At 40.7% G+C, this 24,771-nt stretch overlaps 1 protein-coding gene across 2 annotated transcripts; it reads left to right on the forward strand.

Moving 5' to 3' along the window:
* Positions 1–4,751: 4,751 nt before the first annotated feature.
* LOC121269053 (ras-related protein Rab-18-like) lies at positions 4,752–23,029 on the forward strand. Of its 2 annotated transcripts, none has more exons than XM_041173471.1 (7): positions 4,752–5,016; positions 13,873–13,928; positions 14,046–14,107; positions 15,914–15,986; positions 18,782–18,900; positions 19,886–19,952; positions 21,550–23,029. In XM_041173471.1, exons 1-7 carry the CDS (start codon positions 4,949–4,951, stop codon positions 21,720–21,722), a joined length of 618 nt encoding a protein of 205 aa, XP_041029405.1. In that variant the 5' UTR covers positions 4,752–4,948; the 3' UTR covers positions 21,723–23,029. The 2 variants fall into 2 exon arrangements, with proteins under 2 accessions (XP_041029405.1, XP_041029406.1); XM_041173472.1 differs by lacking the exon at positions 4,752–5,016 and adding an exon at positions 10,288–10,370.
* The last annotated feature ends 1,742 nt before the right edge of the window (positions 23,030–24,771 follow it).

A 24,771-nucleotide genomic window follows, 5' to 3' on the forward strand; every position in this document is an offset into this window, starting at 1 on the left:
GTACAGCTTCCAGCCAGTTGACTAATTCCTCGCTGGCACATTGGTTGATAGGTTTATGATTAGCGCAATATTGCAGAAGAGGAACACAAAGACTGGTTGATAGGTTTATGATTAGCGCAATATTGCAGAAGAGGAACACAAAGACTCATTCTCAAGGCATTTGGCAGAATCTATGAAATGATTCTAATATACTTGATAGTATGTTCAATTGTTTAATGGTCTTTCAGAAGCTAAGCCAGTTTGCTAAGCAGTTTCAAAGGTCGTGTTTATAGGAAGCAATATGGGAACATAGGAGGAAACGTTTATTGAAATAGCCCATAACGCAAGAGGAGTAAAGGCATGGTGCATCGCTAACAATGCTTCAACAAAGCTAGCAACAGAATCAGTGAATATCTTTTAAAAAGCATATATTTTTCTTGGAAAATTTCAGACAAGGAATCAACATCAGTATTACTAATACCATTGTACCATTGATTCTAAAAATTATTATTCAACATTTATTCATTGCACTTCACATTTGCAATAGGAAAAAAATCAATCCTCTCTCTTAAAAGGTCAAAATTAATTTGGTGAAAAATCATTTAAACATAGCAATAGAAAATATCACAATTTTAAAATTCTCACCTTTGCTTTGCTGTGGAGAAGGTGCAATTCAAACAGGTATCAGCAAATCAGTCTTTGAAAACTTACCCAAAACTTAATTCTTAAAATGGATTATATGTAGTTGGAGTGGCTTTCAGAGATTTTTTTCAGCCACTTCAACATGAATTCTGGTGGGATGCACTTTTTAAAAATATTTGTTCACTATCTAGGCCAGCATTTATTGCCCATCCCGAATTGACGTTGAACTGAGTGGCTTTCTAGGACATTTCAGAGTCAACCACATTGCTGTGATTCTGGAGTCACATGTAGGCCAGACCAGGTCAGGATGTCAGATTTACCTTCCCTAAAGAATATTAGTGAACCAGGGGTTTTTCCAACAAGTGAAACAATGTTTTTTTTTTTTAAATAGCCATTAGACTTTGAATTCCAGACTTCTACTGAATTCAATTTCCACTATGTCATTGTGGGATTCAATGGACTTTACCCTGCGTCCCTCGATTACTGGTCCAGTGACAAAACCACTATACTTCCACCTTCACATCCACCCACCCCCACCCCTTGGTCCCATTCCCACAGGAGCACCAAGGCAACCATCTTTCACTTTTTTCACTTCTAATTTGGGTTTACCGCTACGATTTTGGACGTGCTATTGCACCACAGTTCTGGCTCAGAGGGCTTTAGAGATTTTATTTTTAGTCTGTAGGCAACAGATCAATTTAGATTTGAGTATATTAAACTGAGCGCATTGGCCAATCTAAACTATTCATTTGCAAAGAGATCTCCATTTTCTGTAGTCCCTAATTTTTTGTTATATAATAGTATAGTTTCCAAACCAAATGATTCATTCTTTGATGAGTAAGGAATATGCAGTATCAAACAAAGATGGTTATTTCTCAAACTTCTGTTAGATTATCAAAGCCGTCTTTTTTGTAACTAAAGTTTTTACATTTTTGTGCTAATTGGTCTAAAGTTAACAGGAAAAACAACACTCTCTACCAAGAGTTAATTCAAGGTAACAAAATTACATCCTCACAATTAGGTGTATGTTTCTTATGCTGATCCTATTTAGTTACTTAAATCTTCAAAAAATTATTTTGAAATTTTTTTCCCCCAAATTTCTTTTCACCTCTAGTTTGAATTATGAGTTAGTATATGTAATAATTTAAAAATGTAATAATTTATCCCAGTAAATAAAACTGTGGTTGAATTACTGATAGCTGTATTAGTATTCTAGAACAGTGCTGTTAATACTGGCACCTTCTCTCCACATAATAAATAGGCCATCCCTGCAATGTCAGTGAAAGTGCGAGTGTTTTTTTCATTCTCGAGAAGACAATCTTATGTACGATCACTTATGAGTACCATCACTTATGAGTAATGCACCTTCACAAAAGGTGAGTAATTCACCATCACTAGTGAGATGATGTTAAAGCCATGTAATAGTCATGCCTAATGTAGATTATTTGTCTTGTCGATATTCTTGAAATGGATGCTCGCGTGTCTTGCCAAAAGTCAGTCTTGGGCCTGCCAAGTCTCCGTCTTTATGTACTGAAAAAAGTAAGCTGCTTATTTAGTCTGTAATGGTAGCTCTGTGAATCACCAATACTCATTGAATATGACAATCCACTGCTGCTTGTAACTATTACACTGTAGCAATAATTAGTGTTTGACCTAGAGTTAGTAAAAGTCTAATAATGAATAATGCACCACAAGAACATGTTCTCAGCAAGAAGTCAAGCTGCATGGGAATGCAAATTGCTGATTCTGGCACAGATCTCAGCATGTCTGATTTCTGCTGCTCTGAATGTCCTGAAGAAATTTAAAAAAAAAAAATGCTTTGGAGTAAAAACAGAAAATGCTGGAAAAACTCAGCAGGTCTGGCAGCATCTGTGGAGAGAGAAACATAGTTAACAGTGGGGTGGAATTGGGGGTAAGATGTGTTTGGTGATGACATCATGCTGGAGTTGGCGGAAATGGCAGAGGATGATCCTTTGAAAGTGGAGGCTGGTGGGGTGAAAAGTGAGGACTCTATCATGGTTCTGGGAGGTTGGGGAAGGTGTGAGGGCAGAGGTGCGAGAGATGGGTCGGACACGGTTGAGGGCCCTGTCAACCACCATGGTGGGTGGGGGGGGGGGGATCCTTGGTTAAGGGAAAAGGAAAACATAACAAAAGCACCATTTTGGAACAGATGCAGAGGAAATGAGAGAATGGGATGGAGTCCTTACAGGAAGCAGGGTGTGAGGAGCTATTGTCAAAGTAGCTGTGGGAGTCAGTGGGCTTGTAATGAATGTTGTTGGACAGTCAATCACTGGAAATGGAGACAGAGAGGTCAAGGAAGGGAAGACAAGTGTCAGAGATGGATCATGTGAAAATAATGGAGGGGTGGAAATTGGAAGCAAAAAAAAGATAAATTTTTCCAGGTCCAGATGAGAGCATGATGTGGCACCGATACAGTCATTGATGTACGAAAAGAAGAATTGTGGCCCCCTGAGTAGGACTGGAACTAGGAATGTGCCACATACCCCACAAAGAGACAGGCATAGCTGGGGCCCATGTGGGTACCTATAGCCACACCTTTTATTTGGAGGAAGTGAGACAAGTTAAAGGAGAAATTGTTCAGCGAGAGAACAAGTTCAGCCAGACGGAGGAGAGTAGTGGGGGGATGGGTCGGGCCTCTGTTCAAAGAAGAAGTGGAGACCCCTCAGGCCAAAATCCTGGTGGGGGATGGCGGTGTAGAGGGATTGGACGTCCATGGTGAAGAGGAGGCGGTTAGGGACAGGAAACTGCAAATTGTTATTTGTTCATGGGATTAGGGCATCGCTGGCTAAGCCATCCCTAATTTAAGAGGGCACTTTAAGAGTCAGCCACATTGCTATGGGTCTGGAGTGACATATAGGCATGGACCAGATAAGGACAGCAGATTTCCTTCCCTAACCAGATGATACTTATGATAATTGGCAATGGTTTCATGGTCATCATCAGACTATTGAATTCAAAATTCACCATTTGAACCCAGGTTCCCAGAGCATTCACTTGAATCTTCTGTATACTAGTCCAGTGACAATACCACTATGCCAGCGCCTACCCTGATTAAATAAAAGATCAGTTAATCTGTTGCCGGCTGTATTATCTTTCTTCAAGCAGTCATTTACATTCACCTTTATTATGCGACAATGAAGACACATATGCTCAAGCCGAGTGGGGATTGAAACCCACAATCTTCTGACTCAGACAAGCATGCTACAAATTAAACCACATTCCCTTTAAATTGGAGTTTCATCCTTTGAGACCAGAAATATTCCATACCCGCAGCTTATTGTGTAATGCACGAGTGACATAGATAACATATTTGAATGATGTGCATTAAGCTGGGCTCACATTTCTGAAATTTTCCGATGGCGATCCAAACACACACGAGCATTCTCGCCTAGCAAAAGATATTTTCCTCAGTAAGCTTATCTTTCACTTGCGACTGGTTCCACTGACCTGTCAACATGACCCGCCCTTTTTGGTCACATGCTCTTTACATCAGAAAATCTTACTGTTTCTGACGTGATATCACAAGGTGCTTAGGGATTAAAAATAATAACATTCTGAGGCACATAATAAAGTTGGATGGCGACAACAAAATCTTTGGATTCACATAACTTCGGACATTGCAGGGACTTTAAATTGCCTTTCAATTCCCATCCCTTCAGCATTCTCTGTCATGCTCAGTTTATTATATTGTTTAAGAACTTGGAAGGAAAGCGAGCCTTTAACAATTATGGACTGCAATTAAGAACTTTTTTTTTAATTGTCTGTCGCGAGCCTTATGGATTGCAATTAATTCACAATAATATTTCAAAATAAGCTGTCTGCTGCGAGACTTTAACAATTATGGATTCCAGCAATTTTAAAAAAATGCCTGATGTGAGCCTTTAATAATTATGGATTACAATTAAAACATTAGTTTTTTAAAAAAAAACTAAGTTAAATCTGCTTACGGCGACCTTCCCACTTTCACAACTAGCAATTCATTGCATCAGAAACAGAAAATGCTGGACAAACTCAGCAGGTCTAACAGCATCTGTGGAAAGAAGAAAAAAAAACAGGAGTTAATGTTTCGAGTCCGTATGACTCTCCTTCAGCAATTTCATTGGTTCATCAGTCGGCCTGATAAAGCGACGCTCTCTTAAGGAGTGCCTGTGAGATCAAACAGTAAAAGGTCAAAGACACGTGTGAAGAAGTTGCGCGATTGCGTCATCTCTATGCTGCAACATTCATGTAACAAGTAAAAGTAACAATTGGGCGAACAGCAAACGCGGCGCCTTTGTCCTGTTTGGAATCTTGATACATTCAGACAATGGAAGAGGAGATTCTCGCTACACTGAAGATTCTAATTATTGGGGAGAGTGGAGTGGGTAAGTCCAGGTAAGAGGCAACAGAAAATGTGTCAGCTTCTGACTCCTTGAAATTAACCGGCTGCTGGGTTAACCAGATTCGACGTGGGAAGCTTGGAAGACGTCAATCCACCTATGTAATTACTGCATTTAGAATTTTTTTTTAAAACCCCACCCTATCATACCTCCTTTACAAGGAATCTGATGCTCCAGCAGACTTGAGAAGCTTGCGATATGATCATGGCAATAACATTTTTGTTTCGGTCCCGGGAAATGGCTGCCTGTTTTGGCTCCGGTTTGTTTTGAGAATGAAACGGGGTTTGCGCAATTTTACTTGCGTACGATGAATCAATTTAAAGCTCAATGATTTCATTTATCTCTTTTAAAATCAGTGTCAGAGGCGTTCCAGGAGGGGATAGTGGGGGTTCTGAACTAATGTTCTCAGAAAAAAAAGGGTGGGACTCCCAGGTCTAGAGCCCCCTGGATGTCAAGGAGTATGCAGGGATAAGGCAAAAAAAAAGGAAAGCATATGTCAAATATTGAGAACAATTCTGCAGAAATCGCCCAGAACTACAGAAAATTCAGGAGTGAAATTAAAGGAAATTGGGAAAGCAAAGATATGGAATGCAGAAATATTGGTGATGAAAAATCCAAAGGTCTTTTGTAAAGAGTGGGAGCTATTGGAGAGCAAAAGGCCACCTGTGAGTTGAGGGGGGAGGCTTGAGCATAGGGATGCCAACTGTAATCCTGGAGGTTTCATCAAAAGAGTTGCCCCATACTTCAGCTATTAGTCAACTGATCCATGCTTGTGATGTACTGCCTTCCTGTGTGAATTGGAAAGCAAAAAGACTCCGTAGCCAATTGGATGATGTTTGACTCAGCCAAACAGCCTTTTTCTTCCCTCCCATTTTCAGTAGTTTTATATCTGGTAAAGAGAGATGTTCAAAGAAAGTGACAAAAAAAGTCTATATTTTTTAATGTCTGGATGATTTTTCTCCAGGGTTGCACACAGCAGTGTCCTAGAGAATGATCTTGAATTCCGGGAGACTCCAAGCCAATCCTGGACGGTTGGCGACCCTGCTTGGGTGTGGTTCTTAATAGATGCTTGGCATCTGTCTTCATAAAAGAGGGTTAGGGTAAAGAAGGTGGCAATATAGACATTGTAGTTGAAAAGGATTATGAAATATAGGATGGGATAAACATTGTGAGAGAGGAGGTAACGAGGAGTATTGATGAGGGTAGCACGTCTGATGCAGTCTACATGGATTTTAGCAAGGCTTTCGATAAGACCCTCACACAGCAGACTGGTTAGAAAAGTAGAAACCATGGGGTCTAAGGGCAAGTGGCAAGTTGGATCCAATATTGGTTTAATGGCAGGAGGCAAAGTCTGATGGTTGATTTTGTGACTGGAAGGCTGTTTCCAACAGGGTTCGGCAAGGCTAGTACTGGGTAACTTGCTTTTCATGGTCTAGATCAATGATTTAGACCAGAATGTAGGGCATGTGATTAAGAAGTTTACAGATGATGCAAAAAATGGCCGTATGGTTGATAGTGAGGAAGAAAGTAGTAGACTGTAGGCAGATTTCAATAGACTGGTCAGGTGGGCAGAGAAGTGTCAAATGGAATTCCATCTGTTGAATGCGCGGTAATGCATTTGGGGAGGATAAATGAGGCAAGGGAATACACATTAAATGGTAGAATACTGAGAAATGTAGACAGAGTGACCTTGAAGTGCATGTTCACAAACCCTGAAGGTAGCAGGACATGTATATGAGGTACCCAAGAAGGCATGGAGGGTACTTTTCTTCATTAGCCAAGGCATAGGATCTAAGTGCAGGGAGGCTATGCTGGAAGTGTATAAAACACAAGATAAGCCACAGCCAGTATACTGTGTACTCCACATGCATTAGAGAGGCTACAGAGGATATTTACAAGGGTGTTGCCAAGGCTGATCAATTTTAGCAAAGAGGAAAGATTGAATAGGCTGGAATTGTTTTCTTTGGAACACAGGAGGCTGAAGGAAGATTTATTTAAGGTGTGTACAATTATAAAGGGCTATGATAAGAGTGGGTAGAAAGGACCTAGTTCCCTTAGAGAGGGCAATTGCCAGGTTTAAAGTAATTAGAGGGGAGTTGAAGAGAACTTGAGCAATTTGAGGACATATGGGTCCTGAATAACTTTATTCCAGTTTCAAGGCCCCTGAAACACAGGATATATCACCTTGAAATTACCCAAGTTCAAAATCACTTATTTTCCCTCTATCCCACACATTGATCATGACAGATAATCAGAAATTACCTGTTAGGGTTTGGAAAAGATGACCAGGGCTTGGGGGAAGAAATGTATATACCCTATACAGCAATAAATATTAATGCCCCCATCCTGTGGTTGTGTCTGGGAGTGGGGAAAAATGCAGCAAGGTTGTACCTACACAGCACAGCCCACACAATTATTTATGACCAAAGATGACAATTTGGCCCATTATAATTCATCCATCCATTATTGTCATAATCTAAAGGCATTCATCCAGTCACCCCTCAGTCTTGGCTCAAGTGGACAATTTCCCTAACTTCTCTAAAATGCCAGGTACAATAACTGATCAAACAGACTAATGGAATGTTAGCCTTTGTAATAGAATATAAAGGGAAGGAAGTTTTGCTGTACAAAGCCCTGGTTAGACCATATCTGGAATACTGCATTGTTATGACTTGTCCCTGGGCGAGGTCCCCCAGTTTATGATGCCAGACAAGGTTTCCCAAATTGTTATGTTCCCGGGTGAGGAGGGATGAACTGGCTCCCTTTCTTTATTCAACCCCCTCGGTTGGTTGCAATAAGGTTAATTTAAAAGGGATCCCTTCCCTCCTGGATTCTTTTCCCAGTCCAAATGTATTTATGTTTTAGAAGGAGCCATTTTAACCAGGCCATCTTCAGTCAAAGAAAGAGTGAGTTTATTAGTTACTAAAGATGAGGAAAAATAATAAAAATGCAACACGCACACACACACACACACACACACACACACACACACACACAGATTAGAAATGAAAAATTGAGTTCAAAGAAAAAAGTTTTTAAAAAATGATAACCAAAGGATTAATTTGTATATGATGAGTAAATGGTGAAATGTTGCAGTTGTTAAGTTGGGGTGATTCTGTTAGCACTGACTTTGGCAGTTGAGCAGTTGGGTTGGAGATTATTGGTTCTGCATGTTAGCTAAACTGAGTTGTCCTGTTTCCTTTGACTGTGGCTTTGCTGACTTGTCACTTGCTTTCAGCAATCGGAGATAAAAGATTTTGTTACGTGTAAGCTCAAGGATGCCCAATTGGTGTTCTTCCGCTGTGAACTTCACAGCACAAACACACACACACACACACACACACACACACACACACACACACACACACCTGACTAGCACACAGAACAAGGATTGTAGTTGGCTTTTTAAAACCCCTTTCTTTCTTTGTGTATTCCTGGAAGGGAAACAACAAACATGCCTTTCGCCCAGATTTGTTTTCTCTTCAACTCAGTTCATGTGCACAGTCTGGGATATAACTCAACAGGAGGTGGTTTTGGCTGAGATGATAATCGTTTTCCATTATCTCCGCAACTACAGGAGATTACAGTTCAATTTTCCTTTGAAATGCTGCTGTCTGAAGTAGGCTTGTGCGACATTCCGTTCTCTCTGAACTAGTTGGTCAAGTAATCCACGTAGGAATTTTCCAGCAAGTGGTTACCTTAAGTCTCAGCCAGCTTTTGCTTATATGTCCTTTTTTAAAAAAAAAACTTACTTAAATTTCAATATGTCCATAAGTAATTCAGCAATAGGATCCATGGTCATGACAGCATACAACTCTGGGCACTGCACTTTTAGGATTTTACTGATCTTAGAAGGAGTGCAATGCTGATTCACCAGAGGATGTTACCAAGTGTTAGATTATGAGGAGAAATTATATAAACTAGACCTGCATTTCCTGGAATATAAAAGGTTAAGGATAATTTGATTGTTTTTAGAGGAATTGATGGGATAGAGCGGTAAAGATTTTTTTTCTACTGGTGCTCAGGCTGTGAGAAGTGAACACTATCTCAAAATCAGAGCCGGGACTTTCGGGAGAGAAGCTAGGAAGTAATTTTTTTTGACATGGTGGGTGGTAAAACATCCTCTCACAACAGAAAGTGGTAAACGTGGCTCAATTATTAATTTTAAATTTGATATTAGATTTTTTTGCTCGTGAATAGTATAAAAAGGATATGGAGCCAAGAAAGAGGGATGGAGTTAAGATACAGAACAAACATGATCTCACTGATTGGCGGAACAGGATTGTGGGTCTCAGTGGCCTACTCCTGTTCTGATGTTCTCAACTCTTACTTCATAGCAATCCCACAACACTAATATCTTAGTGAATCAAAGCGCCACCTTTCTCCATTGTTTTTTATATTGTGCCTCATTTTGAAATGCATGTTCCACAGTATTAGCCCCTGCTCACTAACTGAGGGTGAGCCTTGAAATTAATCATGCATCAATAATCTAATTTTCATGGAAGAAAATACAATTGGAAAAAAAATAGAAGCCTTTTAATAGGTGTGGATCTAGAGGATGTTGCCACATAACTGTCAAGAGTAAAGGAAAATTCTCCCCATTTCTCATTTCCTCTCCATATGTTGCCTCATGCCTGCATAGATTGTGGTTCAGCTCTAACTGGTTCTGGTAGTGCTGCCTAGATTAATTTTCCAGGTTTTTTTTTGTTCTAGGAGTTGGTATACAAACTGTTCTAGATGTGAGCCTTTCACATATTGCAGTGTCATCCTAAATTCTTTTCCTATGACAGCTTATGTATGCACCCTGAACATTGTCCAGTACGGTGGAACAGAATCCTTATCTGCCTTCCTTTGGAGGGTGAAGACTGGTGTGAATTGAATTCTGTTATTCATGCTAATAATCAAGTAAATCTAATTAGATTAGGGTAGAAAAGAAACAGTTTTAAATTTTTTTTAAAAAAGTCAACAGTGTACTTGATTTTGCACTGCTTAAATATCTCATTAAGAAATGAAGATCTAACTATGAAATCCAACAAATACCATCATGCCTGTATTATATTGTTCTCTCTCTCTCCTGTATTATATTGTTCTCCATCTCAACAAACTACCCAGACTGTTGTTCAATGAGCCTAACAGAGGCTGTTTTCTGACCTAGAAAAAAGGGGTGGAGGGGTGGTTTTGGGGGGTTTGGAAGATCGCTGAACACTCCTAACAATTGGTTTTCTTTCAGTGTCCTAAATAAGGGTGCGGTAACTGAGGTATTATTGTACTGACTCACTACCCAGAGATCAAGTGTTCAAGTCATACAATGGCAAATTGTGAAATTGGATTCAATAAATCTGGTACTTGGTGAGTACTAGTAAAAGAAAATGACCACAAAACTTGCTGTTTTCTCATTTTAAAAACTTTGCTAGTTTACTAATATCCTTCATTAGGAAAATGCCACCCCCTACCTAGTCTGGCCTACACGCTTCTCCACTTCTACACCACAGGGTTGACTTAATGCACTCAAAGGTGAGAGGAAACAGCAACGAATTCTGCCTTCTCAGTTCTATCCACATTTCAAGGCCAAATAGAACAAAATCATGTTATCAGGCAATGCAGGAGACAATGATTTTGAGCTGAGGCAATGAACTTGGGTCTCCTCAAAGAACCTCGTGTTGTGTGGCATTGAAATTGCCCAATTGTTTACATAATCCAAGTGACAGGAAAGGACTGGAAGCATTTGTTTAGGTTTGTAACATTTTGTTCACATGGAGCTATTTTTAACATTTTGCCTTGCATCATACCAAAGAGCTCCTAATATATTGTTCTCAAGCAAGTTGCTACTCGCACATTGTTTCTGCACAGCTTGTATCTAAACAGGGACAGGATGTGTTGTCCTGGATTAACACTGGGTGGAATGTAACTGACAAACTACACTTTAAACTCCCAAGTCTAAATTCAATGCACAGTGCATTGGCGACCTCATGCACAGAACACCTACATTTACTCAATGTTAAACTCTCTGATTAGAAGTTGAATCTGGTTAACTTGGATCTTGAGCTAATATAACTTCTTTATCCAAGTTGAAGGAAGAATTGAGCAAACTCTTGTGACATGTAATGGACATTGGAGACAGCTATAACGTAAACTTGTCTCATGCAATTGATCCTGGTAAATGCCCAGAGCATGAATGGTTTAGTTAATCTATATAAGGGCAGCAATGGGAGGCCAGCATTTTCCATTGATCTATTGGTTCTTTGTTCAATTGCACGAACTACATTTAAACCTCTGGTATATTTCCCAAGGTGACATCGTTGGTTCTGTGGTAGCACCCTCACCTCTGAGTCAGAAAGCGTGGGTTCAAGTTCCATTGAGCACCTATTTCAGGTTGACGCTTCAGTGCTTTACCGAGGGAGTGCTTCACTATTGGTGCAATGTTTTGGAAGGGATGTTGAACTGAGGCTCTGTCTGCCATCTTAAGTGCATAGAAAAGATCTTGTGACTCACTCGCTTCAAGGAAACGCTGGAAAGTTCTCCAGCACCCTGGCCAATAATTAATGCTCAACTAATTATCAGTTAACTTATCATTTTGACGTACACAAATTGATTGCCGTGTTTCTCTATGTAATAAGTGACTTCACTTCAAAAGCTTTTCATTGGCTATGAATTTAATTTTTACAAGGGCAGTTCCAGGTGATGCTTCTTTAATTTTTTTAATTCATTTACAGGATGTGGGCATTGCTGGCTAGGCCAGCATTTATTGCCCATCCCTAATTGCCCAAGAGAAGGTAGAAGTGAGCTTCCTTCTTGAACTGCTGCAGTCCATGTGGTGTAGGTACACTCACTGTGCTGTTAGGGAAGGAGCTCCAGGATTTTGACCCAGTGACAGTGAAGGAACGGTGATATATTTCCAAGTCAGGATGGTGAGTGGCTTGGAGGGGAACTTCCAGGTGGTGGCCCCATGTGCCTGTTGCTCTTGTCCTTCTATATGGTAGTGGTCATGGGTTTAGAAGGTGCTGTCTAATGAGCCTTGATGAATCCCTGCAGTGCATCTTGTAGATGGAAGACTCTGCTGCTACTGTGCGTCAGTGGCGGAGAGAGTGGGTCTTTGTGGAATTCCACAATCAGCTGTCCCAAATACTAAAGTAATAAGTAGTTACACCTTACAAATTCAGTCTGGTAATTCAGCTGGGTGGCAATAAGGTTGCTTCAGTTGGAGTTGGCACCTTTAAGTTGGATCCAAGGAGTGGTGATGCTGTGAGGCACCCATGCTATCGAACAGCTCATACCTTCTAGGTTTGTATGGAAAGACCACAAGGCCAGGTATTTGAGTAGCTGTGGAACTGTACAACAAGAATTAGTGCCTTCAAGAGAGGATTCATGAATTATTTAATTAAAATGGGGTGAAGGTGTTGATTCTCAATTAACCTGTTACCTTTTGATAAGATACCCGAGTTCACCTTTGTACGAATGATTTTTCAAACCTTCCTTTGGGGCTCCTGGTTAATATTAACATACCCCCTAGCATTCTGTCCTAAGTTCTGAAAGACTGTTGCCTACTCTGGTAAATTATGCAATGAATGCAGAAACTATTTTATTTTACAGCAACTGAAGTAATGATCTGTAACTGAAAAAATAGGAATCTAATGATGAACAGGCTAAACTTAGGATGTTAAGGCATTCCCAAGGTTTCCAATTATGGACTGTATAGGGTCCAAGGTTCCCAGTCTAAAAGCTGCATATTGGTCAATATATAGGATAGGTTGTGGCTTTAATGCAGAACATTGTAAAGCTCAAGGAAATCCCATTTATGTTTTGTTCATTAGTGTTAAAAAGGCATTTGAACGAGTATCCCATGTGGCCCTCGTGATAAATCTAGAAGCTATGGGGGTACCCAGCCAAATCTTAAATTTTATCTGCTGCATGTTTTCTGGCTCTAAGATCCATATAAAGGTAGATGAAAGTCATTGGGAAGAGAGTGGCAAGATTGTCTAATGTTGCACATTTTATTTTATATCTTCAATTATGTGGGTGGAATTGCACAAGTTGGCCTTGGATTATTTGTTCTGGAAGTACTTTTTGCAAGTGATACTGTGATGTTCATTTAGTGTTCTTTTTATTGAATAATGGGTTAGCCCATTTGAAAAGGTGGCGAGTGCCCTCAAGTGTGATATTAAGCCTCGTAAGGCTAAAGGTGCTGATTTTAAAAATACCGGCATCAGTTGTCCAATTGTTGATTCATGTCTTAGGAGGGGGGCCTGGTTTCTGATGTCTGCTCGGTGAGAGCTGAATCCTTTGCGTGTCAGTAGTCTGACCACCGACTGCTGACTATCCCAGTGTGGAGAGATGGCCCCCAAGGTGACACGCCTGGTGATGTACACCTGCAGCCAAATTTCAAGACTCATAATTTCAATGCCTGATTCTGTCATGTTTCTGCAATGCTTCAGGCTGTAGCTAATGATCGACAAGCTAGCCTGACTTGCATGCCCATCACCACCCAGTCCCCACCCTGCAAAACCACCGCCCCCCCCCCACCCCCCCACTCTCTCAGGTCCCATAAGTGACAAGTTTCTGCTGTTGACCATTCTGTGAGCTGTTTCTCCAATCGGTATAGTGATCCAACAGCAGCTCTAGGAGCCTATGCAAATTGTAACTGATTAAGCTCCATCAGACCCCCGGTAACATGGGGAGTGGTGGTCTCTAAGCCTTGACTTTGAGCTTGAGCAATTGGGATTTGTCCTTATTGAGTTCAGATGTAAGCTTGATTTTTAAAAAATCTTAAATTGGGGCTTTAGATATACAGTTGGCAAAAACAAATAGCACATTTATAAATACTTTTTTAAAAAAAACCTTTTTTGTGTTTTAGCCTTCTACTGAGGTTCACAGATGGCACATTTGACTCTGGAATTGGTTCAACTATTGGTGAGGTTTAATTTTTTTTCCCTATACTATAACACCTCCAGAAGATGTATGAAAACCAATTTTATTTGCTGTGTAAAGACTGATGTTCTTTGATTTAATGAAATCCTCTCTTTTTAGGAGTTGACTTTAAAGTGAAAGCCATGAAATTTGATGGAAACAATGTCAAACTTGCAATCTGGGTAAGTCAGTTGCGCGATTTTTAAAATGGTCTGTCTTGTAACATATAAGCTACCTGTATATTGTGAGCCAGGCTGTTTTTTTTATTTTTATTTTTGCCTCTTATTGATGTTGTGACCATTGTGCCTGCAAGATGTGTGCAACATGTGGGTTGGCATTTTCAATTAATATTGTAATACCAGCCCATCTCTTTCAAGCATTGAAATTATTATTTCATTGTTATCAGGATATTTTTAGATAATTCAGTGGGGGAGAAACTTTAGGAGATAGAAGGCACTTGTAACTAGTTGCTTGATAGTACAGAACTTGAATATTGCTTGTAAAAAGAGACATGTCAAAGCTTTTCCTCTTGCACTCGTCAGGACTCTTGTAAGAATACCGAAATAAGGATTTATGCTGTGTGTGAAGAGAGTGCTGATTAGTTGGCAAGTGGACTGTGATTGGTAGAGGCATTGGTAGAGGAGAATGCACCAGTGATGGTGACTGATAATTAACTGCCAAGCATTGCTGCAATTTATATCCAGCAGCTTGACCCTAATTGGTCAGGGCAGTGCCCTGAAGAATGAGTCAGCGAATTGAACAGCAGGTGAAGCTAGCTGTTTCACAGTACCTGAGACATGCTGTTTGACACAATCCACCAGTCTTTGGGATGTACAGCCTATATGCCTAGCATTGCACTGCCATTGAAACTCAATACTATGTTATCATTCTGTGACAGGCTATTTAGCTTGACAGCAGCATCCTCTTAGTGGCAAATACCACTCGTGTTGCTACTACATAGCAGTGTGAAACAGCTAGCTTCACCTGTTGCTCAATTTGCTGACTCATTCATCAGAGCAATGCAGTGACCAATCAGGATCAAACTGCTTGGTTTAAATTTCAAACAATGTTTAGCAGTTAACTGTCAGTCACCATCACTGGTGCATTCTCCATGGCAACGCCTCTACCAATCAGAGTCCACTTACTAACCAACCAGCACTCTCTTCACATACAGTATAAATTGTTGTTTCCCCTTATATTGGTATTCTTGCAAAATGTCCTGTTGAATGCAAGACGAAAAGTTTCTACATGTCTCTTTTTTTTAGCAATGCACTGGATTAAAATGTGCATTCACCTTTGTTTCACTTTTCTATCTGCTACTTCTGGGTAAACCACTTCACAAAGTGAGTCAGGCCCAGAATTACAATATCCATCCAGCCACTGTAGCTCGTGGTGGCTGAGTCACACCACTGTCTGTCTCTACCCTGCTGAAGAAAACGTGTAGTAATGAAATAAAACACCATTCTGGCAGTTTACTAAGGTCCTAAAGTCTTACAGCTGTGGGACTTCTTAACGCTACTTAGTTTTTCCTTGAGCCTTCGAGCACTGAAATCCCAGGCTTATCTCCTTAAGCATAATTTCCTGATTTCTCTCTCTCTTTCTTTTTCCATCACACTTTCCAGCCTGACTGAGGCCATTCTGAACACTATTTAGTGAAAACTACACTGCCCACAGACTTGAGTAACTTCAGGCCAAAATGCTTAAACGTATTTAACTTAAAATTTGGGATATATTGAAAATCCCATAAGGCATCCTAAATTTTGAAATCTATGTCTCGGTACTGTAAACGGTACATAATTAAATTATCTGAAAGCATTAAAGAGGATGGTTTTGATTAGTCAGATCCACCATTGAATGGCATCTGTGTTTGATTTATTATTCGCGCGCTAACATGATCTTGCAACATCTTTGCTTTATTTTGATTTCTTGTTCACTTGCATTGCAAGTTTCTTCAGTATTGATTTCTAGATTGTGTGTTGCTATGACAGGATACAGCTGGACAGGAGCGATTCCGGACATTAACACCAAGTTATTACAGAGGGGCTCAAGGTGTTATTTTGGGTAAGAATTCTATCCGTTTGTTGTTGGAGGTTCCATGTCATCAAATCTTTACCTTGCTGCATCTCGTAAAGGAAGAATGTTTGGCCATGTCATTCCTGATGCTGAATCAGGTTGATCTGAAGAAAGTGGTCTCAATCCTAAGAGGTGCTTTGTAAGGAAACCCACCTATCCACAATGCCATTGAGTAATGTTTGGTGCAGTGGGCTCATATTTGCAGCATCTGTGTGGTTAATGCGGTTTCGATTTTAGTTTAGGGAGAAGACGCATGTGCAGTGTAGTTAATACACGAATGTCATCCATCATTGATTCGTGGTGTATATTTTGGAACGATATGGAAATTGAAAGCTGTTATTCGGTGCTCCTGGGCATCAAGACTTCTTGCTTCAGGTGCATGATTACCCCTGAAGCAACCTCTGTGTAAACTTGCCAAGTGCACTGAAACTGACAACTGAAATGTCCCAGTTATTGGGTTTTCCTGCTGATTGATCCTGAGTCATCTGGTTGGTTTATATTGCAGTTGCTGCTGGTTGTCTAAAGCTTGCAGCCAAAATTGCACCACTTGTAGCATTTTGTAGTATTTACAGCACAGAAACAGGCCACTCGGCCCAACCAGTCCATGCCAGCATTCATGCTCCACTGGAGTCTCTCTCTATCCTTCCACATCTTAATTCTATCATCGTGATCCTCTTGTCCCTTCTCCCTCAAATGTATCTATGCTATTCAACCACTCCCCAGTGCAAAGAGTGCCACATTCTCACCACACTTTAGGTAAATTCCCTACTTGATTCCTTGGTGACTATCTTTTATTGATGACATCTAATTTTGCTCTTCCCTGCGAGAGGAAAACACTGCTCTGTGCCCATTCTTTCAAAACTTTTCATAATATAAAAAAAAACCTCTATTGGACCTCAGCCTTCTCTTTTTCAAGAGAAAAGGGACCCATCTGTTCAACTCTTTATGATAGTGTAACTGCTTGGTAATATAAAGTGGAGGAGAAGGAAGTCTAGATTTCAGTCAATCAGCAGCTTGACACCTTTATTACATTATGATGGCACACTGTTTGAGAGTTTTGGTCTGGAATGTGGTTGAGTTGAATCCATTTGCTCACTTCTCAGGTGCAACTTTAAGGAAAAGAGGTTCATCAACAATTCACAAGTAATGCAGTGTGTGTTCTTTTTTTAAAAAAAAATAATAATTTGCAGCCATCTCAGTTCCAGGGCATCACTGCAGGAGTTATTCAGGATAGTGTCCTAGGCCCAGCCATCTTCAGTTGCTTCATGACCTTCCCGCCATCATAAGGTCAGAAGTGGGGATATTTGCTGATGAACAACATCATTCATTACTCCTCAGATACAGTAGCAGTCTTGTCGATATGCAGCAAGACGGAGATGATATTCAGGCTTGGACTGATAAATGGCAAGTTGCCTTCGTGCCACACAAGTGCCAGGCAATGACCATCTCCAACACAAGAGAATCCAACCATCTCCCCTTGACATTCAGTGGCGTTACCATCACTGAATTCCCCCACTATCAACATCCTGGGGGGGCTCGCATTGACCAGAAATTGAACTGGACCAGCCATATAAATACTGTGACTACAAGAGCAGGTCAGAGTTTGAGAATTCTGGAGCGAGTAACACATTTCCTGATTCCCCAAAGCCTGTCCACCATCTACAAGGTGCAAGTGATGGAATACTCTCCCCTTGCCTGGATGAGCACAGTTCCAAAAACACTGAAGAAACTTGACACCATCCAGACAAAGCTTGATACCATCCAGGACAAAGCGGACTGCTTGATTGGCACCCCATCCACCACAATAAACACTCACTCCCTCCACCACCAACGCACAGTGGCAGCAGTGTGTGCACTCTACAAGATGCACTGCAACAGCTCCCCAAGGCTCCTTTGACAGCACCTTCTAAAGCCTTGACCTCTACCACTGAGAAGGACAAGGGCAGCAGATGCGTGGCAACACAACCGCCACCTGCAAGTTCCTCTTCAAGCCACACACCCATCCTGATTTGGAACTATATCAGCATTCCTTCACTGTCGCTGGATCAAAATTCTGGAACTCCCCAACAGCACTGCGGGTCTACCTACACCACATGGACTGCAGTGGTTCAAGTAGGCAGTTAGAGATGGGCAATCAATGCTGGCCTAGCCAGCCACGCCCACTTCCTGAGAATTTTTTAAAATTATGAACTTGTAATTGCAAAGATTGCATTAGCATTACTCAACCAAAAGCAAATTAGTAATTTTGAACACAATTGAAGAAATAGGAGCAGGAGTAGATCATACAGCCGATCGAGCCTGCTTCACCATTCAATTCGACCATGGCTAATCTTGGGCTTCAACTCCACTTTCCCAATGACTCCCCATATCATTGATTCCCTGAGAGACCAAAAACCTGTCCACCTTGGCCATAAATATATTCAACAATGGAGCATCCGCAACTCCCTCTGGTAAAGAATTTCAAAGCTGTGCAACTCTTTTTCCTCATCTCAGTCCCAAATGATCGGCCCTGTCTCCTGAGACTGTGCCCTCATATTTGCGTGTATAAAATTTTAGATTGCTGTCGGTGAAAGTCAAGTGCTTTTTTTTTTGCATTTTCTCTTCATATTAATTGAGCAATGCAAATTTACAGACTTATTGACATCACTTCTGGGCAATATTTTGAACGTAGCCAGTAAGTACTTTAGCTCAGTAATTTTAAAGGGAAGCTGTTCAGACATTACAATTAGGCATTTGGCTTATGGCAATTTTTCTGCTCCTCACAATTTTAAATTTGGTCACAGTGTACGATGTCACAAGGAGAGAAACCTTTGGAAAGCTCGACAACTGGCTGAATGAATTGGAAACCTTCAGCACAAAACATGGCATCGTAAAGATGCTGGTTGGAAACAAGATTGATAAGGTAAATTTTCTGCAACACCACAAAAAAAGGTGGACTGTAGAGCATGACAGTCCTTTTGTAAATGCTTTTGTGTATCATTGTTTATTAACTGTATGTTGTGTAAGCTGGCTGTCTGATTTTTAAATTTGGTATTTTGTGACCATTGGACTTCAGCTTAAGAAAATGTTTTTGAAAGAAAAAATGACCTCAATGTTTTCATCAACAAAATTGAAGAAATGTGAGGCGTTTTAAGGAACGATTGCAAGAAATGTAATTTTGTCTTTGGGGTGGGATGGTAGGAGGCAAGTTTGATTGATTGATTCCTTGCAAATTTGTGAATGTTGAGATCAAAGGCTAAAGAAGTGGTACAATAAGCAGGGGAGAAAGAGACTATAAGATGGCATTACTGAAGCTTTGAAAGAACCAGAGATGAATGGAAAGTTAGCTTTTTTTAAAAAAAGTCGGTTTTCTCTTTCTGATGGCTGGTATTTGTATCTCAATTTTTTTTTAAAAAAGGCGGAAAGGTGAATTTACAGAGTTTTGAAAATAGGCTGTTGAAGGGATTAATTAGCCGTTGACTTTAATTTAATATCCTAATAACTCTAATGGATCGATACCTTAGTGGACTTACACAAGTAAAGATGGTCACAGTCCTTCTGTGCAATGGCAGCATAGTCAAGAAAGGCAGCAGAAATAAAAAGCTTAATTTTAATCGTTATAGTATCAGACCTGATGAAATACGAGTTGGTCACCTTCCTTGCTAGCCAGAATAACATTGATTACTTCATTGGTACTAAGATCAGAAAATAATAGCAGCGAAGCAACTTGTGTGCTTGTTCTCCAATTGTAACATTTTACTTGTAAATTGTAAATCTGAATATAGACTTGATGCTCTGCAATATGTGTAATAAATCCATTGTGTTAAATTTAGTGTGGCTGTTGCCACGTAATAAATATATAGTACATCGATAGCTTTAACAGTTGTCTAAAACTAATTTTTTATTAGAAAAACCATGAAATTGACCGCAGTGAAGGACTGAGATTTGCCAGAAAACATTCGATGCTTTTTATAGGTAAGTGCCATATCCTTTGGCCTTTATTTCTTTCTCTATCCCCATATCAATTTTATTTTTGCTTCCAGTTTTTTTTTTGACACCTGTCCTCAAGGCATTGAGTTTTTGTATATTTATTTATATTGCCACTTTCCATGGGGTCTCGGCACCCCCTAGTACTGGAATGACTGATCTTTTATAAGCCCAGGTGATGTTCCTTGAGCTATTTTGAAGGTGGGAGAAAGAAGAGGCATCAGAGGAAGGGCACCTTGGCCATCAAAACTAAGCTCAACCCTGTTTTTGCCTGATGTTTCCATGATTTTCCTGGCTATATGCCTGCACCTTACCTTAACAAGGAGGAATTGTTGAATCAAGGGAACAGCAAAGTTGCCTAGCGGCTGGATTTTACAGGACGTTGTATTTCCCCACGCTCATTAACTTCAAAAAGTTGGCCTGGAGCCCTCCCACCAAAAAGCCGCTGCCCCACAGCTATTTTGTGCTCGGAGGGTCATTAGTTGACTCGGAGTGAGACATCTGGGGAGGAAGCCCTGCCTTAGAGAGCTGCTGGCAAATTTGATTCACTGGCAGCGTCAGGTTTGAGTGGTAGCCACTGCTGGGACTACAGGCAGCCTTTGAAGAAGAGTTTATGGAGGCTGGACTTTGGGTAAGTCCAGAGTAATGATGGGGCCTGGCTGGAAGACTCTGGTGAGGTGGTTAGGGGACTGGATTTGAGTGGCTTGGGGGAGAGGGTCAAAGGGGGGGTGTTATGACCTTGTTGTGGGGTGCTGGTATCTGTGTTTGCGAGGGGGGACTCCTCCAGTGGGCACAGGGATTCCCCCACCCCCTTGCACAACACCAGATCATCCAGTAAAAGCTGCTGGGAGCCTCCCTCTGCTGCGGATAAAATATCAATGGTGGTGAGATGAGACACTTACATGGCCATTAGTTGGCTACTTTCAGAGCATCAATAGGCCCAAGGGTGGGCTGGCAGTCCAACACCTTCGCCAATTCACCCCTCATCTCCACTCCCCCCCTCCACTCCATAAAATAGGGGTAAGGACAGGGGTGGGTGGAAGGCAGTGGGCAGGTCACGCACTGCACTGCATTTTATGAGCCAGCCTCACCACCTTCATACTCCCTGGCAGGAACCATAAAATCCAAGCCTTGGAGTTTCATTGGACTTGGCTAATTACTTGATGTTTGAAGTAGCATTCTGAAATCTTTGGGATCTTTTGAAACCAATGACTGGGGAACAGCTTGAGCAGTGGCCACTTCCAATGTGGAGCATAAGAATAAAGAGGAGGCAAGGTTAGTTGAGATAATGGTGACTCCTGAGCAGCTGTGATCTCCTGGGCTTTGTGTGATTCACCTTGGGGAGTCTGAGTGGAGCCTTGTTTTCCTGAATTAACTGCAGGCTTTTTCTTTTCCCATTGCAAGGGATAGATGAACCACTATGCCCTGTAGACTGCTTAAGAAAGACTTGATCGATTGGTGGCCTGTTTTTGTTGTTTATATGCACATGCAGTGAAGAAGGAAAGTTAATCATTGTAGTGAAAACAGTCTCAATAGATTTTTTTTCTGTTGAGATGTTCCTGATTTATGTTTTCTTCCTCCCCAGAGGCCAGTGCGAAAACCTGTGACGGAGTGGAGTGTGCATTTGAAGAAGTTGTAGAAAAAATCCTCCAAACGCCAGGACTATGGGAGGCTGAGGGACACAATAAAGCTGTGAAGTTATCTGACTCCGCATCCAGTCAGCGTGGAGCATGTGGTGGCTACTGTTCCGTGTTATAAAGGAACTGGGACTGACCCACTTGTTAATGCTGTTACTATGTCAACAGTAGTGCCACTTGGCCTAAAAGGACAGGAAGCTGCTGTCAGCTAGGATCTCGGGCAACTAAAGTGATGTGAGATGAGAACTCTCTGCCTTAACAAAGCCTTTTGCAACACTTTTTTTTGTTAGAACTGTAATCTCCTTCAAACAGACCAACACATTATCCCACTTTAATTTGGTTTCTGTATCTTATAAATCCAGTGTGTTATTTTAACTAACCTGTAGAAGGTTCACATGTAGAATTCATATTGATCTGCAAGCATTGCTGTAACAATTTTTTTTTAAAAAAAGGGAAGGCTGTGATATGGTATGAGTTGTGGGGACCAACACTAAGTGGCTCATTGTTCCTTCTGAGATTTAATATTTGTGATTTTTTTTTAAATGAAGCTTCAGTTGGGACCAAAAAGGAAAGCGATCTTGTTAAGCTTCATCTGTGTCTACCATCTTTTATGCCTGATTTCAGGTGACCCTTGGGTATAGGACCTCCTCCTAACTTTTCTCTTTTTAACATGGTGAGAAAGGATAAATTAGGACTCTGATGGGCTGGGAGTTGCTGAGTTGATAGAGCCATGGTTTCAATCAAGTCTTGGGACCTTTTCACTGTACTGTATTCTTCTGTCCATCTGCATAAATACAAAGGTACCTCCCAATCTATTGTAGCTCTGATGCAAAATCATCTTTCTGTGCCATAACTTGTTAAATGTATATTGTGCAATAATTTACTCCTAAGTCTGACAAGTAATTATCATAGTAGACAGTCTGCTTATAAACGTCACTTTTAAACAGCTATGTTGAAGACTTATTGTGAACATGGTGTGTTATGGCTTTCACTGGATGCATGATAATACTGATCTTGCATTGGTTTGTTTGCAGTATTAAATTTATTTTAATCTGAATCACATACCTGGATAGTAAGGATGAAGGTAGAACTATAAAAATCTGTTGCAGCATGATCTCCCATCTCTACAAAATGGCAGCTCTACCATGAGTGACCTAATATGCAGAGCTCTTTAATATGACCTAGTCCTTTTATCACTAGTTTATTTGTGTTTTAAACTGTTGCACAAGTCCCAAATAAGTGTAACCTATTTATTAATGTCTTTCCAAATGTTATACAAATAGATGATAGACCGAGTTCAGATTTAAGTGGGTTAACAGTATTTGCAGACTATTTTCTTGAATGGGAAAGAAATTGTTGTAAGATGGTTCTCTAAAAGTTCCAAATGTACTTATAATCAGATTTATTAAACAGTGACTTAAAAAAAAACTTTTTGAACTCTGTCTCTGGTGTCTGATTTTTTTTTTTATTGAATTGCCTTTTGTTGGAAAGCTGGGTCTCTGGATTCCTAATGTAGTAATGTAACCATGGAAAGACAAAGTCACCAGTGAAGCAATGCTTCCTAGGGCAAACATGCCAAGCACGCTAGTGCTAATCAAGCAAAGAAGGCTTCACTGGTTTGGGCATGTGCACAGGTTGAAAGAGGACCCCCATCCTCAAGGAAATGTTATATGAGAAGCTATCCCATGCTGAGAGACCAGCAGGGCACCCAAAGCTCTGAGATATTGAAAGCCCTCAACATTAATCATGGCAAGCGGGAAACATTAGGTGATCGTACAAATGACAACACCAGCTGTGGGCAGCAATTCGCCACCTTGACATGAACTTTCAGAAGCTCCAATGTAGATCCCAGCCCTGCAAACAAGGCGTCAGCAGAGATCATCCCGTACAACCAGGAAAGGGCAACTTCACATGTGGTGGACTGCCTTTCCAGAATTGACTTGTTCAGCCATCAAACAAAGAGCAGCAGCTGATCTCATCTGCACACCATCTCTTGCACGTGGAAGGATGCCAATCAATGTAACCGGTATCCTACCATATGTACATTGCCCAGACCAGTGTGGTACGAGTTTAGGTTGGTTGGGTAATTATTGGGGACAGGAACTTCTCTTTTTCTTTTTCTCATTCTTGCCCCTCCCCATGAACACAGGGACACTTCTGTAGGGCCACTGCCATTGTCCCAGCTGGCAACAACTAACTGGGCACAAGCTGGAATTGCACCTAGGATCTACTTTGGTCTAATGTGACTCACCGAATGATTGTCCTAACTAGCTGAGGCTGGTATTGATAGCTGATGAAGCCTGCAGATTTACATTACTGATTACAAATGATTCTGTCTTTGTTAAATGGTATTTCTTTTGAAGTTTTAAAAAGCACCGCTGATAGGTTCTGCCCATTTCCCCACATGATATTCATTTGTGTTGGCCTGTTGTTCGTTTCGTGTGACCTATCCCTGAACTCAACTTGCCAGACGTTCTGAATGGATTGCTCCGACAGCACTTGTCATTAACCTTTTTCTGAGCAGCAGGAAGGTTATGCTGCGGTTATTTCTGTCTTTTAAAAATGCACTCACCACCCAGCAACAAAGTAATTTCCATAGTGGGTTTCCATAGTGGTAGGAAGTCTATTTTCTTATGGTCCAAAAGGCCATTAGGATGGTAATTTGAACAGTTTCTTCTGACAGACGGACATGTACATTGGATACGTCGCATCCATTTTTGGATTTTATCACTGTGCAGGGTACAAGAATGCTGTGTAAACACTTTGCTTTTTAAAGCAAAGTTTTAGCATTCTTGTGTGATGGAGTTTGTATTCTGTATGCATTTGGCATCATAAAAAAGACATATTCCTGGTGTGGTGGATCATAAGTCTGTCTTGTTTCAGATCTTGATCTGTCTCTTATTTATATATGTAATTTAATTTGGATGTTGTAGCTGGCCAGAATTGTAACAATTTTTGAGTAGTCTTCTGAATCCCCTTGCCGCGAGTCCTGTTTATTAATATAATTTGAGTGACACAATAAATTGGAGGCAGGTTGAGATTTAATGGCAGGACTAACAGAAAATTATTTTACGTAAAGCTCATGAAAACCCAAAGGGAGCAAAATCTTTTTTTTAAACAAGTTCTCTGCGAACTGCATGAATGAAACTGCAGCAACTTCTGATTTATTT

The sequence above is a fragment of the Carcharodon carcharias genome, chromosome 23 (assembly GCF_017639515.1).
Source record: "Carcharodon carcharias isolate sCarCar2 chromosome 23, sCarCar2.pri, whole genome shotgun sequence".
NCBI lineage: Eukaryota > Metazoa > Chordata > Chondrichthyes > Lamniformes > Lamnidae > Carcharodon > Carcharodon carcharias.